At 34.4% G+C, this 14,709-nt stretch overlaps 1 protein-coding gene across 1 annotated transcript in view; it reads right to left on the reverse strand.

Moving 5' to 3' along the window:
- Nucleotides 1-1,252: 1,252 nt before the first annotated feature.
- BMP5 (bone morphogenetic protein 5) overlaps nucleotides 1,253-14,709 on the reverse strand; it is a 123,502-nt gene continuing 110,045 nt past the window's right edge. The window contains exons 4-6 of the mRNA XM_019631780.1: nucleotides 7,527-7,639; nucleotides 6,367-6,477; nucleotides 1,253-3,095 (exon numbers count right to left, since the gene is read on the reverse strand). Of these exons, the coding sequence (XP_019487325.1) occupies nucleotides 2,946-3,095; nucleotides 6,367-6,477; nucleotides 7,527-7,639 (374 nt within the window). The 3' untranslated portion in view covers nucleotides 1,253-2,945. The remainder of the gene's footprint in view (nucleotides 3,096-6,366; nucleotides 6,478-7,526; nucleotides 7,640-14,709) is intronic.

The following is a 14,709-nucleotide window of genomic DNA, read 5'->3' on the forward strand; positions in this document are numbered from 1 at the left end:
TGATAAAATACAGATGTAGAGATATATATTTAGCAATGGCCATGCTTTATCGGGAAAGGCATCTTCACTTCTAACTTTAAAAAGTTCCAGGCCAAAGAAAAAGCCAAGAGAATACGTAGAAGAAGAGGTAACCCGAGATGGAAATTGGATGATAGATTGAGCACTTGAATGAATGGTTATGAGACAGTGACTTGTGTTTGTGTTCTTCTGCCTTGAATGGAGCTGCAGCATGAGCTAATTATTCATTGTAAATGTCTTGGGAGATGATATTTGCCAGACTGTATAGTAGCCAGTAGACTCTGGCTCAGATTCTATGATGGTAAGACAGGGATTATAAAATGACAGTTCTTTACTTGAGAAAAAATTAATTTTGGATTTTCTTTCTTGTGTTTTCTTATTTCTTCAGTTCAACATATTTATTTTTTGCCTTAGTTTTAAAAAACTTGAATATTAGTGTTTTATACACTTCTATTTTCAACAAGGATTAGGGCCATGTTACAAAACAAAAATGCATATAAAGCAGAAAAATTTAAAACAAACACACAACAAACAAGTCAATACATAACTAGCAAAAAATATCTGAGTAGATTGGATCCTATTAAAATAATCCAAGTTATTCTGATTTCTAGTAATACCTTGAGTACAACCAAAGTAATAGTTATTTGAGAATAATGTGACTGGACGTGTGTGCATGTGTGTGTGTGTGTGTGTAGAGGGTGCCAAAAACATGTATACACATTTTAAGAAAGTAAAATCTGTATTAAAATTGTAATACTCAATATAGACCAATAACAAAAGATGAATACAAGTCACATTTGACTTCTGTAATTATAAGATGTGCTCAAAGTGGTTACTATCAGCATAATTTTAATACAGTTTTTTCCTTTCTTAAAATGTGTATACATTTTTTTGGCACCCTGTGTGTGTGTGTGTGTAATTTGAGAAAATGTGAAAATGCCAATGCCAATAGTCTTTCTTCAGTGAAAGAGAACAAGGGAGGTATTTTCCCATTATAATCATTTTTTTTTGCTACTTAAAGAGTATCTTTGTTGTTTAAACAGATTAAGAAAATATTTATTTCATGGATTTTTTATTTGTCCATTAATAACAACACAAAAACTAGTTTTGACAATGAAAAACATCATAAAGAACCATGTAACCCAAACAGCTTATACCTGATAAAGTCTCAATTTATGACACACTTACATTTTGTACCCTTCTTAAATAAAGAGTCAAATCAAGAAGCACAATAGAAACTAGCATCACAAGTTTAATATCTTTTAAAATATAGAATTACATTTAAACAGCACATTTAAAGATAATATAATAGACTTCTGTTTCTTATTCTTACAATGGTACACCATTAATTGAAAAATATATTACTTAATGTAACCCCCAATATAGTTATTATCAATTTTTTAAGATAAACTGTATTTTAAAACAACATTGCAATACACCTGAATTACAAACAAACCCATAACGTTTTTGAGCCATTTCTGATATGTTTTATTTGAAAGATTCACAAGGGTAGTTAATAAATGGTGCTTTATGAATATTTTTAGATGCACTATAAATAGGCCTAACCGTGGAGCCACCATAAATAGCAAGTTATCCATCTAAATGTCATTCTTCAAGAAATCAGTGTGTGTCAAAGACAAGCCATAGAAGGCAGAGATAGAAGCAGAGAAAGAAAATAAATTAATTTCAGAGGGAAGAACACACATGTACATACACACAACAGAACCTTCCCATTTGGAATTATTTGTGCTTGGAGGAGGGCTTACAAAATCCCCTTACAAAAAATAAGGTTTTCATTGAGCTCAGTCTCAAAGATATGAAAAATGGATTTCAGCTGTTCTTTCAAAATGGCAATTCTGTCAAAGCCATTCTGGGATTTTTGGTAATTTCCTCCAGTTTAGTTTCAGTGCTTTTACCCTAAATAAAATCCCTTGCATCACATCAATCAGCAGACTCAGTTATAAAGGAGAGCTAAAGAAAATGGCTCTGTCGGCATCTTTGCTCCGCTATATTTTATGCATGCAGTGACTCTTGTCTGCGGGGAGGGACGTGGAGCACATGTAAATGTTTCTTTATTTTGGACTCCTTTTAAATCAGAAAAAAAAAATCTGCAGCAGTAGTGTTCTAGATAATAGGCAGACATGATTTATTTGAGGTAAGAAGGTTGTACTACAATTTTTTAGTGTTAACTTGGAAAGTTATGGACACAGGCTCAAGCCTGTCTCCACAGAATTCCTGAAGCTTTGAGCTCTTTGCAAAATCTACAGTCCACAAGCCAAGAAGGAACATGCTCCTACAGTTACACCAATTCTGTTAAAGCAAACAGTTATAACAATTATGTGCAATCTTTCAGATTCTGTGTTCTGCCTACCGTTTATTTATTCAAATCCAGTTCAACATTTCACTTTATCTAATGAAGCAGAAACTCGAAAAGAAAAATTGTGTTTGTCCAAGCATTTTTGTTTTTGGGGGTTTTTTTTTAAGTTTTATTTCTAAATAAGTATCCTATCATGGTTTTCACTGGCACAACATAACGAAATGCATTCAATTTCCTTCAACAATATTTAACAGTCAAAGGAGTTCTGTCAAATTTCAGAAAATTATATGAAAAAAAATTGTATTAGGAAAAAAATGTTGAAATGGAATTGAATTGGACTTAGCATATCCCACTGAAAGTTAGACTGGGCAATCTGTTGTATAATGTAGTGAGCTACAAAGTAGATTTTATTGATAAGGCATCCACAAAGGAGAATATATACCTTTAAATAAATAAAAGTGGCTATATACATGACATTGTACATGGGTAGAGAGATGAAATGAGCCAGACTAATTTTACAAAATTCTCCTTTTGTCGGAAAGTACACTTTTTATTGTAGTCATAAAACGTAATACAGATCTTTTTTTCTTGTTGCCATTATAATTTACTACTAGTGGCAGCCACATGAGCGCACGACCATATTTCTGTATTTTTTCAAAATGACATTGGAGCTGTCATCGAAGTACAGTACAGAGATGGGGTTCAATTTGGTTGGAGCACAACAAGGTTTTGGTACGTGGTCAGGAAACATCAGATGAACCTGGGAAAGAAAAACAAGGTTTTGTTTCTTTAAGAAATAAGGTAGACATTTTATCTGCAGCTTTAAAATAATATGCTTGTTTTACCACTCACACCCTGAAGCTGAGGGCCATTCTGCTCTTTATGTTCAACGGCTGGGGTAGTGTGAGGGGCTGGTAGGGAAGGATGTATTATTAAGCATTAACACCTAGAATCAAACCGTCAGTTCTAATTATGTGTTGAGGCCTTAAAAAATGTAAGGAAAACCCCCTTTATGGAATAGTCAATTGTCCTGGGGGAAAGGAACGACAACTAGCACAGAGTTGCTTTGGGTTAAAAATACTCCTATTTAATTTATGAGAAACACAGATGTGATCAATGCAAATCAATAAAGATACATAATATGACTATAGAAAGATTTGGATCTAAGAATTATTTTTAAAAAGGATAATTAAACAATAACTCATAAAAGTTATGCCAACTCTTAATTTTCCATGGTAAGAGAAGTTTAAAAAATTTCAACAAAATAAGCCCCAGTTATAATCCAATGCTTGCTTAAAAGCAATGATTTCAACTCTTCTCCACAGAATTTTTAGTCCATTGGCTGGAGTTTAATATTGTTTTACTTTCTTTCTCCCCTAGACAAGCACCCAAAAGCAGGCTAAGCTAAAGCAGAAGTAAAGAATCTACATAGTTCACAAATTGAATATCTACTCCCCCGAAAGCCTAAAAAGGTGGCTACACCTGGAAAGTGAAGTGCTGAAGTAAAGTGTTGCTTCTCCTTTTGATCAGGCTGGCAGCCTGCCGATGATTTGCAATAATTGAGCCCCGAGCCAGAAAAATTGTTTCCCCTTTCCCACCCACCCACCAGAGTCTGTCCCCCAAAGGAGTTTATGGGAAGTCCCATTGATAAGTCCTAAGGGATCTACGAAACCTGAATATAGCCTCTTAGAGTTTGGCTGCACAATGTCCTGGCTGAAATGATAGAAGAGCCCTGCATTGTGGACAGAAACAGCAGGAAAAATGAGGTGATCGGACATGCACATGAAATTTCCTAAGACCTCACAAAACTTCAAGTTGGATAGCTTCTAAAAATTTTCAGATGCAGCTTATGTCCCTCATCAGTTTTATCTTCCATAAACCCCACATACATGATTGATAACCCCATTTCAATGGCCTTGGCAGCCTCAACAAGCAGTTGCTCTGGAGAAAAAAAAAGGAATGGTTTCTCAAACATATTAGTCACAAACATGGTTTCCTTTAACAACAAACATGCCTGTCTTCTTGTTTCATGTCCTTCACAGAACAAATGTAGACAGTGCACAACGCCAGGAAAAAAAAAATGTTTTTCATGTACGCTTCAAGTTTTGCGATGACTTATGTCCCACATCCCAGGACAGTGATGCGGAGCAGAGTCTTGTTCCAAGTGCATGTCAGACTTTTTTTTTTAATGTTCGTTTTTTGACACTGCCTTCTAGACTACAGCCCTAAAAGCTAACAACATGTAATTACATATTATGAGAAAAAAGAAGAAAAAGAAAATTGAGAGAAAGAGGTAGTATTTGGCAGAGTTTTTTCAACAATCAAGCATTGCCTACCCTGAAGGAAAGTTTGATGCGTTAGATACATATCTCAGGAAGCAAAAGTCTATTTTCTGAGTCATTGAAATGACAGTAAAGAGAGGCAAATAATTTTCTGAGAAATAAAGTGGCATTTTTCTGTAAGCTAAGAGTGTCGATTCGTCTCTTACCCTACAGAAAGACAGTGAACATGGCTGTCCCTTTAAGGCAAGAAACAGCCGCATTCCTCTCTATGAGATCAGCAGTCAGTCAATCTGAGTTCTCCTAGACAAGGAGAAAAGGCTAGACTTCATAGAGATTATTTTTCTTTTACCAGTGGAAGTTGGAATATAGCACACCCATCCTTGCAGAACATACCTGCTCCCCATCCTTCAGTAATGATACCCTGTATCAAGGAGTACTTATCTTTATAGATAGTAAAGATGAAGACATATCAAACCTGAAAATTTCCCCAGGAATTGACTCTATACTTTGTATATGGCATATGTTTTATCTCTCTGTTTCTTTTACACCAATGATTTCCAAAGTTTCTGACAATGCCCCGTGCTCTAATTGTCATAGATGTGTTTGGTGTCTAGCTGTTCTGAAGTACCTATGAAGTCAGTGAAGATGCTGGCAAAACCTCAAGTCATTCAAGAACTTAATCTGTCAATTTATATACACACCATTCCTTACTCGGACACAAAGTGAGATGCTCTTCCAATCAGTTATAAATCAATTGTGAAAAAAATATGTAACCTTCTGAAGATTCAATGCCTCAAAATTCTAATAGTTCCTCTCTCTCTCTCGTCGTAAACAAGCCTTGCTCACAGAGACATATTTTTATTCTAATAGCTACTGCTGTCTTACTGCCATCTACCAAATAGCTCCATTCCCATTTTTAAGTCTGGAGTTAAAATAATATGTTTTCTTATTTCTCTGCTAACTATATATAGTTCAAATTTTCATATTAACCCAAACATTAATTTGGAATTATATCACATAATCTATTGCACATTCTAGGAGCCTCTCACTTACTCTTCCAGAGGTGGTCCCTCTCCAATACCCTAAGTCACACACCATAGTGGGTACATCAGACTTCAAGAGGTTTCATGAGCTCATTAAATACAGTACAACCATTTAGAGACCATGAAATCAACATATCATTATCTTTTTTCACAAAAATAAGCCTAGGTTATTACACAGTAAATCATTTCTAAATTCTTGTGTGTGGAAGGGGCAAAAATGAAGATTCATTTCCACCATAAAGATTATGAGAAAAAAAAGGTATCGAGAAATAGACATTTGTATTCTACTTATATTCTAGTTGAAGAGCTTTCATAATGCCACAGTGTGTTATGTGTCATCCTTAAATAATTACAGTAACGTGCTCAGATGAAATTCAGTATAGTTATTATTCAATGATTTTGCAATGATTACTAATGAATTGCTAGGTTAGAAATAGATGCTGGGGACCTGTGTGTTTAGTCATATTGCATAGTGAAGAAATCAGGGCAGAGTGACCACCTCATTTGATTGCTACAATGTTCCTACCTGAATCCTTCCCCATTCTGGAATCAGGATTATTTCTTAAACCAGCCTAAATTTCATGACTCTACCCACAATTTGTTACCAAAAAGTACCAAAGGAGTTCGAGAAGAATATTCCTTTAGAATAACTTTATATGATTCTTGCATCACAAAGCATTTCCAATCCTACTAAAACAGAGCATACCAGAGTTTGGACTATGGCATGGTTGGTGGCATTCATATGGGCATTGAGTGGAAAAGAACATTCTCCATCACAATAAAATGCAGCATATCCTTCTGGGGCTATAATCCAGTCCTAAAATGCACACATACACACACAAAAAAAAACAAAAAAAAAGAAGAAGAAGAAAAAGTTAATATAAACAAAAAATAAATTTTAAAAATAAATATATTTAATCTGTATAAGTTTCTTTCTCGTCTTGGTCTAACAATTACTCTAATCAGATAGCCTCCCCAAAGCCCTTAATTTATTTTTAAGTTGATGTCTACAACAAAAGTATAAATATTTTCACAAGAAATTGTCCTCTGTAATTTCTCCCAAGAGGTTGTTATGTACGATATTCATAGCATGCATTAATCCATGCATTCATGAATAAAATCATAATCATGATATAGTATTCTAAATATTATTTAAACAGGAAATGATGAACTTGGGAAAGTTCAAGTGAACCAGAAAAAAAAAGAATAAACTTAAGATAAACCTCATTACTTCTTAATAACTCATTCCTGGTTTTAGAAGCTTGACAACCTCCTAAAGCTTTAATATTTATTCCTTGTGCTATTTTTCTTTTCATTCATGCGTTAACTTTAGTCTTGTTAGAAGAAATGAATTGGAGCAAATTCCTGAAAACTGTACATGAAAATTTTTAGGAAGCTAAAAATTTGGCACATGTAACGGTTGCCCTAAATTTTTTCCCAAACAGGTAAAACTTGGCCCAAATGTAAAATTATTGAATGATTCATGTTGAAGGTTTATCATAAATTTGAAAAGTTTACATTTTAATATTACTTCTGAAAAATGAATACTAAATTAATATTAATCTGAAAAATTAGCATTAAAATTAAAAGTGTGATAATTAAACAATAGCACCTTTTCATTTCCTAAATATAGGGTTACGTTACTTTTCAACATAGTTGTTTTTTTAACTGTAAAACCTAATAATTATGTTTCAATGATGAAGGATAATGGAGAAATTACCTATCTGTGGATAACCCATATACTGAATAGTCATGTTAAAAATAAATCAGTTGCAGTATTAGAAAAATCACTGACAAAGATAACAAGTAACTGAGGATTTCTCATAAAGTAGGAAAGAAGCACCTAAATTGTCTGCACATTCTTACCTGCCATCCCAAATCCCGGAAACTCACATAGAGTTCATGCTTCTTACAGGCTTGTTTTTGCTCACTTGTATTATAATCTGAAGATAAACATAAGACTTTTAAACAAGTAGCACCTTACAGGGTTTACTAATATTTCCTTTGTGAAATCACTGATAAAAAAGAGGCTGTATTTGAAGTTGTAAAATATGAGTTTGAATCTTAAAGCTAGAGCAACTTACCAACCATGTGAACTTCAGGCAAGTCACTTGCCCTGAGTTACTTATTCTGTAAAATGTAGACAATACCATTTACCTTCTGGAATTCTAACATGGATTTTGGTAGACCCCCTGCATGCTGATGCCTGATGCCTGCCACTCATTGAATACTCCTTAATGCTGCTTAATGAATGCTCATTCATTAATTTGTGCACATTATAATGACATTTAATATATTTATATATACCTTTATATATTAAATATTCATACAATATTTTTTAACATCTTCCATGAGGTATACACTGGGAAAATACCAACTGGAATCATACTGAGTTGATTTTAAAAATTATTTTAAGCTCAAGGTGCCCAAAGTTGGCTTCTTAATCATCCTCCCAAAACCTGTCACACCTGTAGACTTCTCCATTCTCGACTGATGGCAGCTTCCCAGTTTTATATAAAAAAAAAATTATAAAAAATAAACAAGTAGTTTGGAGTAAAAACATACTCTCTCTTTTTTTTTCCCCTCACTCTCACATCCAATCTTCTAGGAAATCCCACACACTTTACCTTCAAATATGTCCAAAATCTACCCACTCTCACCGCCTTCATCCCTGGTCCTCATCCAAGCTTCCATTATTCTCACCTGAATTACTGCAATATCCTCACTAATATTCTCCCTGCTTCTGTCCTGGCTCCCCTACAATAAAGAACATCCAAGTGGACCTTTTTATGAGTCAATTGAATCATATCACTTCCCAGGAAAAATTCCCATATCCATGAGAATGAAATATCCCCACATTGGCCTATAGGGCTATATGATTTGGCTCCATTATCTCCCTGACTCATGTCTTACTATGCTTCCTCTCATTCACTCCACTTAGGTCATGACACTTCCTTGCTGTTTCTCACAGAGGTAAGCTGTCACCCACCTTAGGGCTTTCACTCTCACTATTCCTTCTCCTTGAATTGCTCTTCCCTTGGATATCTATATATCTAATACCTATAGCGAGTTCAGCTCTTCACTGACTACCCTATCTAAGATTTCTACTCTCACTCCAAATTCCTGTTCTCCCTCCCTTTTGCTCTGATATTTTTTCCATTTCAGTTATCATCTTAATGTGCTATGCCATTTACTCATTCATTATGTACATTGGTTCTTATCTTCTCCTCCTACTAGAATTTCAACTCCACAAGGATAAAAACTTTGGTTCTGTTTGCTTCACAGATACATCTCAAGTGTCAGAAAGAGTGCCTGGCACACAGTAGGTACTCAATAAATATTTGGGGCATTAATGAATGAATTCGTGAGTGTTCTACAAATGATTTGAAGCAAAGGAAATGCATTATTTCCATTACATATTTTGGAATATAAATGAAAAACCCATGACCTCTTATAATTGTTTAAAAGATGTATGAATAAATAGAGAGCCCCAATCTTGCTTCTGGAACAAAATAAAATACCAAAGAAACACAGAACTTTACAGAAAATATATCTATATTGTCTTATTTCAAGTTTGTTCACACTTTACATCAGTTAGAAGCTAATCCATTTTGATTATTTCCAATATGAAATATGAAAGAGGGAAACATTTAGGGTAAGGGAGTCAGCAAGATAATTTATTTTCAAAGAACACGGCTAAGTTTTTCTTCTAGAAATAAATGTGACATTCACTCTGACAGTCCTCTCTGGCAAATCAATGTAGCAGTTTACTATACAAAACAGTGTATCATAAGGTGTCACCTTCCAGATGAATTATCCTCAATCTTTAATGAAAATGTAGACACATCAAAGATCCTAGGAGCTTGTCCTAGTGGGTCCTGTCATCGGCCTTTCACAGTTACTTCAATTAACTATTTATTTAATGTAAGTCTAGAAAATAATAAATGATTCTATTTTGAGCTCATTTTTTCTTCTAGATCAGAGTTATTCCTACTGTGCAATTACCTTCATTGAAACAAATGTGTTCCTAATGATCGAAGATGAAGGAAGGAGAATGTATTTGAAACTCAGCACTCTTATTCTTTGGGTAAACTTATCCCTTTATCAAAATAGTACAGGTTAACTTTGTTTAGGCAATGGACAAGCATACTATAACACTAAGTGCAATAAAGTGAAATGGATAAGTTCCCTGTATCATTTTTAGGGAAAAGGAACATTGATTATGGCATTAATTTGATTGAATAAACTTCTTGATGTTTCAAATTTTAAAAGTCAGTTATGCATTAGACCAGGCATCAGGAATTTTTTTCTTTGAAAAGACAGATAGTAAATATTTTAGGCTTGTAACAACTCAACTTTGCCACTACAACACGAAAGCAGCCATACACAATATGTACATGAATGAATGTGACTATATTCCAATCAAACTTGACTTATAGATACTGAAATTTGAATTTCATATGATTTCTAAATGAAACAAACATTATTCTTCTTTTGCGTCTTTTTCATACATTTAAAAATATAAAAACATTCTCAGCAATTGAGCCAAACAATAAGAGGCAACAGGTTGAATTTGGCTCAGGTCTTACTTTGCCAACTCCTGCACTAGACAATCAGGGGAATATTTATTCTTTTATCCTTGTCTTAATTTAAAACATTGAATATGGATAAAGACATTGTAGCCAATAACACACACAAGTATATGTGAAAAGCCATAAACTATGTATATAGTTATTTGAATTCCTTGTTTATAAAAAAAGAAAGTAAAACTTAAAAGTCAAAATATATCTGTTCCATCTATGCAGCTTTTCATACAAGCTAAGTGATGTATATAATGTAACATCACATAAAGGTAATGAGCAATGAAATTTATAACAGAATCTGGTTCCAAGAGTCTGATTTCATAGAGCGTTAGGACCATATGCTTATTCTGTCAGAAATAAAAATTAATGGATACTGAGTGAAGTAAATGTTGTACCCAAACCAGCAAAGTCTGAAGTTAGGTTTACTATAAATGGTTGGCTGAATAAACTGTGGGAGGAAGGGCAGGGAAATTAGATTTATATCTTTAAAAAAACATTGATTGGCAGCCCTTCAGATATTAAAATGAAATGGACATAATGCTACTGTTGATGAACCTGCCTACAAATGAAGAGTCATGCCAGAAATTACTAAAATGTTCTATTGCCAAAGCCAACACTAGAAAAGTTTGCTAACGTTCCACAACCACAATGCAGGTATCACAAATACAGCATTTCACTGTTTTTGTCTCTTAGTAGTAATAATATTGGGAAGCCAGTGCCGATGTATTGAAAGTATTGTAAAATACTTTATGCCAATTTCTTTATGGTCAACTTCTGAAAAGACTGCAAATTCAATTTTTTTTTAGTTTGATTTTTATAAATTATTTTTTTCTTAGGAAAAATATTGCACACAAACAAAAGTTTATGGAGGTTAGACATGGCTAAAAAAAATTTTGAGATCAATATGGGGCTTCAGTGGTCTGTGCACTAGTTCCTGACAAAACAACCAAACAAATCAACATAGCCTAGGCTCACTATGAAGGGTAGAAAAGAAAATCAATTCCAAAAACTCTATATACTAATATGGGTTTCTTTTTCTTTAAAATCTGGCATTAGCTTCTTAAAGAATGAAATATAGATAAATCTGTAAAAGAAAAAAAATATCCAAAATAGATTATTTTTCCATATGTATATCTAGCATTATGTATATATATATATATATATATATATATATATATATATATATATATATAAAACATCTTTATTAAATTTATTGGGGTGACATTGGTTAGGAGACTTATATAGGTTTCAAGTGTACATTTCTATAATACATCATCTATATATTGCATTGTGGGTTCATCAAAATAGAATTTAACATTTAAGCACATCAACAATGCAAACAAGCCACAGATGAGATGCTGTGTTTCAAAGTAAAAAAGAAGATATTAGCATTCCCATGCCAATTCCCAAAAGTAAAAGGACATAAAGGAAGTCAGTACCTACCGTATGAGGATTTTAAGTAATTTACAGACAATGGAAATGACAAAATGAAGGTACAAGAGATAAAGAAGCAGAAATGGTGCTACAGACTATTCAATAATGTACATTTTGATTTGGCCTTTGGGGGTAGAGAAAGTCATGATAAACTCAAAACAATAACAATCCCCTCCAAAGATTTAAAATCCAAAGATTTTAAAATGTTACTGCTACTTTGGTTTAATCACCATATTCCACACCCAGTGAACTCCTCACTTGAATTTATGCAAAACCCAGTAGGAATTAGAGTGATTTATTTGTGTTGGGATAACTGTTTGCCTCTGTATGAATGTGTGATGCAAAACAGACACCACAAAATAATAAGTATCTGGTGTGTTTGCTTAACTGTGCTAGCAAAGCATCTATGTGAATGACCCAAGGAACATTCTCACCTTAGAGCTCATTGACATAAAAACCTGGTCACAAACCTGAGTGCCAGACTGCCTGCCAGACATCTTCAAATGCAAGTTTCCCAGACGCCTCCTATTCACTAGTTTCACTTCTGACCTCACACTCCTTTGGTGCTTACTATTTTGATTAACAAGATCACCAAATCATCTAAGTGGCCTAAGCCAGAAGATTTAGTAAGTTTCTTGATCTCCTTTCTTTCTCCCTCATATCTTTCGTTAAATCGGCCCATAGTGTTTCACTAAACTGACCCATTTCTACACTAGTTAACCTGTGGGAAGCCCTTTGCCCTCTTGGTTACCTCAAACTTCCTCCACATCTTTTGATAACTTTTTCCTAGTGTAACACTTTATCCCTGCTCTCCTACATCTGACTATGTCTTTTGCCTCTTTCGCGGAATTGCTTTTTCTTCTTAGTCTATACTTGAAGTGTTGATGTTCCCACTGGAGGCTCTGTCTTTTGATGTTTTTCTCTCTGTTTTCTATGGCACTGCCAAGTCCTATGCTTCATCCAATAATGCGGGTTCATAGCTATAACTTTTCCTACAATTTCCGCTAATTTTTTAAACTCCCATCTCCAGAATCATGTTTCATCCAGCCCCGGCTGGCCTGATCCCACGTGTGCTGGCTTCCACTACCACTCTCTCCAATCTATAACCTTTATTGCTTGGGGTGTTAGACTATTATCCTAATCATATTTGGGCTTTCAGCTTCTTCCTTTGGCATTTCGTTCTTCACTCAGATGCCAAATTTAATTTTTTTACATGCATATCTTATTATGATTCTCTTTTTTCTAATTGCCTGTATGAAGACACCATAGCTCTTTACTATTGCATACCTACTCCTTATTATTTGGTCCCTGCAAAATTTTCTAGCTGACATCACACTCCTTTTACATGAGAATATTTGCATACCCAGCCATTTGACACTGGTACTTGGCTCTGTAATTGTGAGCATCAGTCTGAAATGGCTTCATCTGCGCCTCCATTTCTGGAAAATCTCTATTCTTTCTCATATAAGTCCCTGATGAAGTCCCCTAGGGCTAAACCTAGGCACTGCTTAGGTTCTCTATCTTTACTACTTTCACACTACCTTATATCTACTCTAATAGAATTGACCCCCCAATAATTACTAATGTACATGTCTTTCCCATTGTCTATGGGAGTGTTTTTAAGAAGCAAGGTCCTTATGCAATCCATCTTTTATCAACATATAGTTAATACTATGCTTGTCACATAATGGATGTCTATTTAATATTGAAGAAATGTTATTTTATAATAAGTCATGCCCAGTTATATTCTTTCTGTGGGCTCTCTTTAGAAGAGATGATAACAGACACAATGCATTAATGTCTATTGACAAGTTTTTTAATATTATATAAGTAATTGCTCAGATAGACTGTCCAAATTAAGTTTAAAACTCTAAAACCCCTGTTGCTTCTGAAGTCTCGCAGTAGTTCTCAACCTGTGGGTCGCAACCCCTTTGGGGGTCCAATGACCCTTTCAGAGGGGTCGCCTAAGACCATCGGAAAACAAAAAGATATTTACATTACAATTCGTAACAGTAGCAGAATTACAGTTATAGAGTAGCAACGAAAATAATTTTATGGTTGGGGTCACCACAACATGAGGAACTGTATTAAGGGGTCACAGCATCAGGAAGGTTGAGAACCGCTGCTAAGGCCAAATAATTCCTATAAGTCACCACAGGTATGGATACTTATTAGAAAGAGAGGGAATTTATATTTTTTTCTGATGTAAGAGTCTGAATTCTTTATGTACCAATTGTGAAAAGCCAAACCACATGAAGTCGTTTAAAAAATAACAATGATAATGGCTAAAACTATAATAAGCATGAGTTTCTGTTCTCAGTTCTTTACACATATTAACTCATTTAATCCTCACAACTCATGTAATCTTACCCAATGAGGCAGGTACTATTAACATTCCCACTTTACCAATGAAGAAACAAGATTTTACTGATGAAGAAACAGAGGCAGAGAGAAGTGACATATCTTATCCAAGATTTTACAACCAGTAAGTAGTGTCCCATGATTAAATGATAGAATGATAGATGATTGATAGTAAATATACAGGTAGATGATAGATGAATAGATAGATGATAGATGATAGATATAAATAGATAGATAGATAGATAGATAGATAGATAGATAGATAGATAGATAGATAGATAGATACTTGTAGATAGAATGAGTGAGCTAGATATTATATGCACCAAAATAATTCTGGTTTTAGGAGGGATTTCCAAAATTTTACATGACTTGGGGTACAGATACCAGCTTTTAGTGTTAATTATACTAAATTATGTGGATTAGAAACATTCTTATATGTGCAGCCTTGAGGCATTGTGGCATTGATTTTGAGAGCCCAATTTAGAAACAACAAAAATGTCTTTTAAGAGTGACATGATTGGGCCGACCAAGTGGCGCGATGGTTAAGAACTGGCATGGGATGCCAGAGGGCCCCAGTCGGATTCCACATATGAGGGCCAGTGACACTGCCCTCCACAGCTAAGATGCTGAACAACAGCTCAACCTGTAGCTGGGCTGCTGTGAGTCACTGG

The sequence above is a fragment of the Hipposideros armiger genome, unplaced genomic scaffold (genome assembly GCF_001890085.2).
Source record: "Hipposideros armiger isolate ML-2016 unplaced genomic scaffold, ASM189008v1 scaffold_1046, whole genome shotgun sequence".
NCBI lineage: Eukaryota > Metazoa > Chordata > Mammalia > Chiroptera > Hipposideridae > Hipposideros > Hipposideros armiger.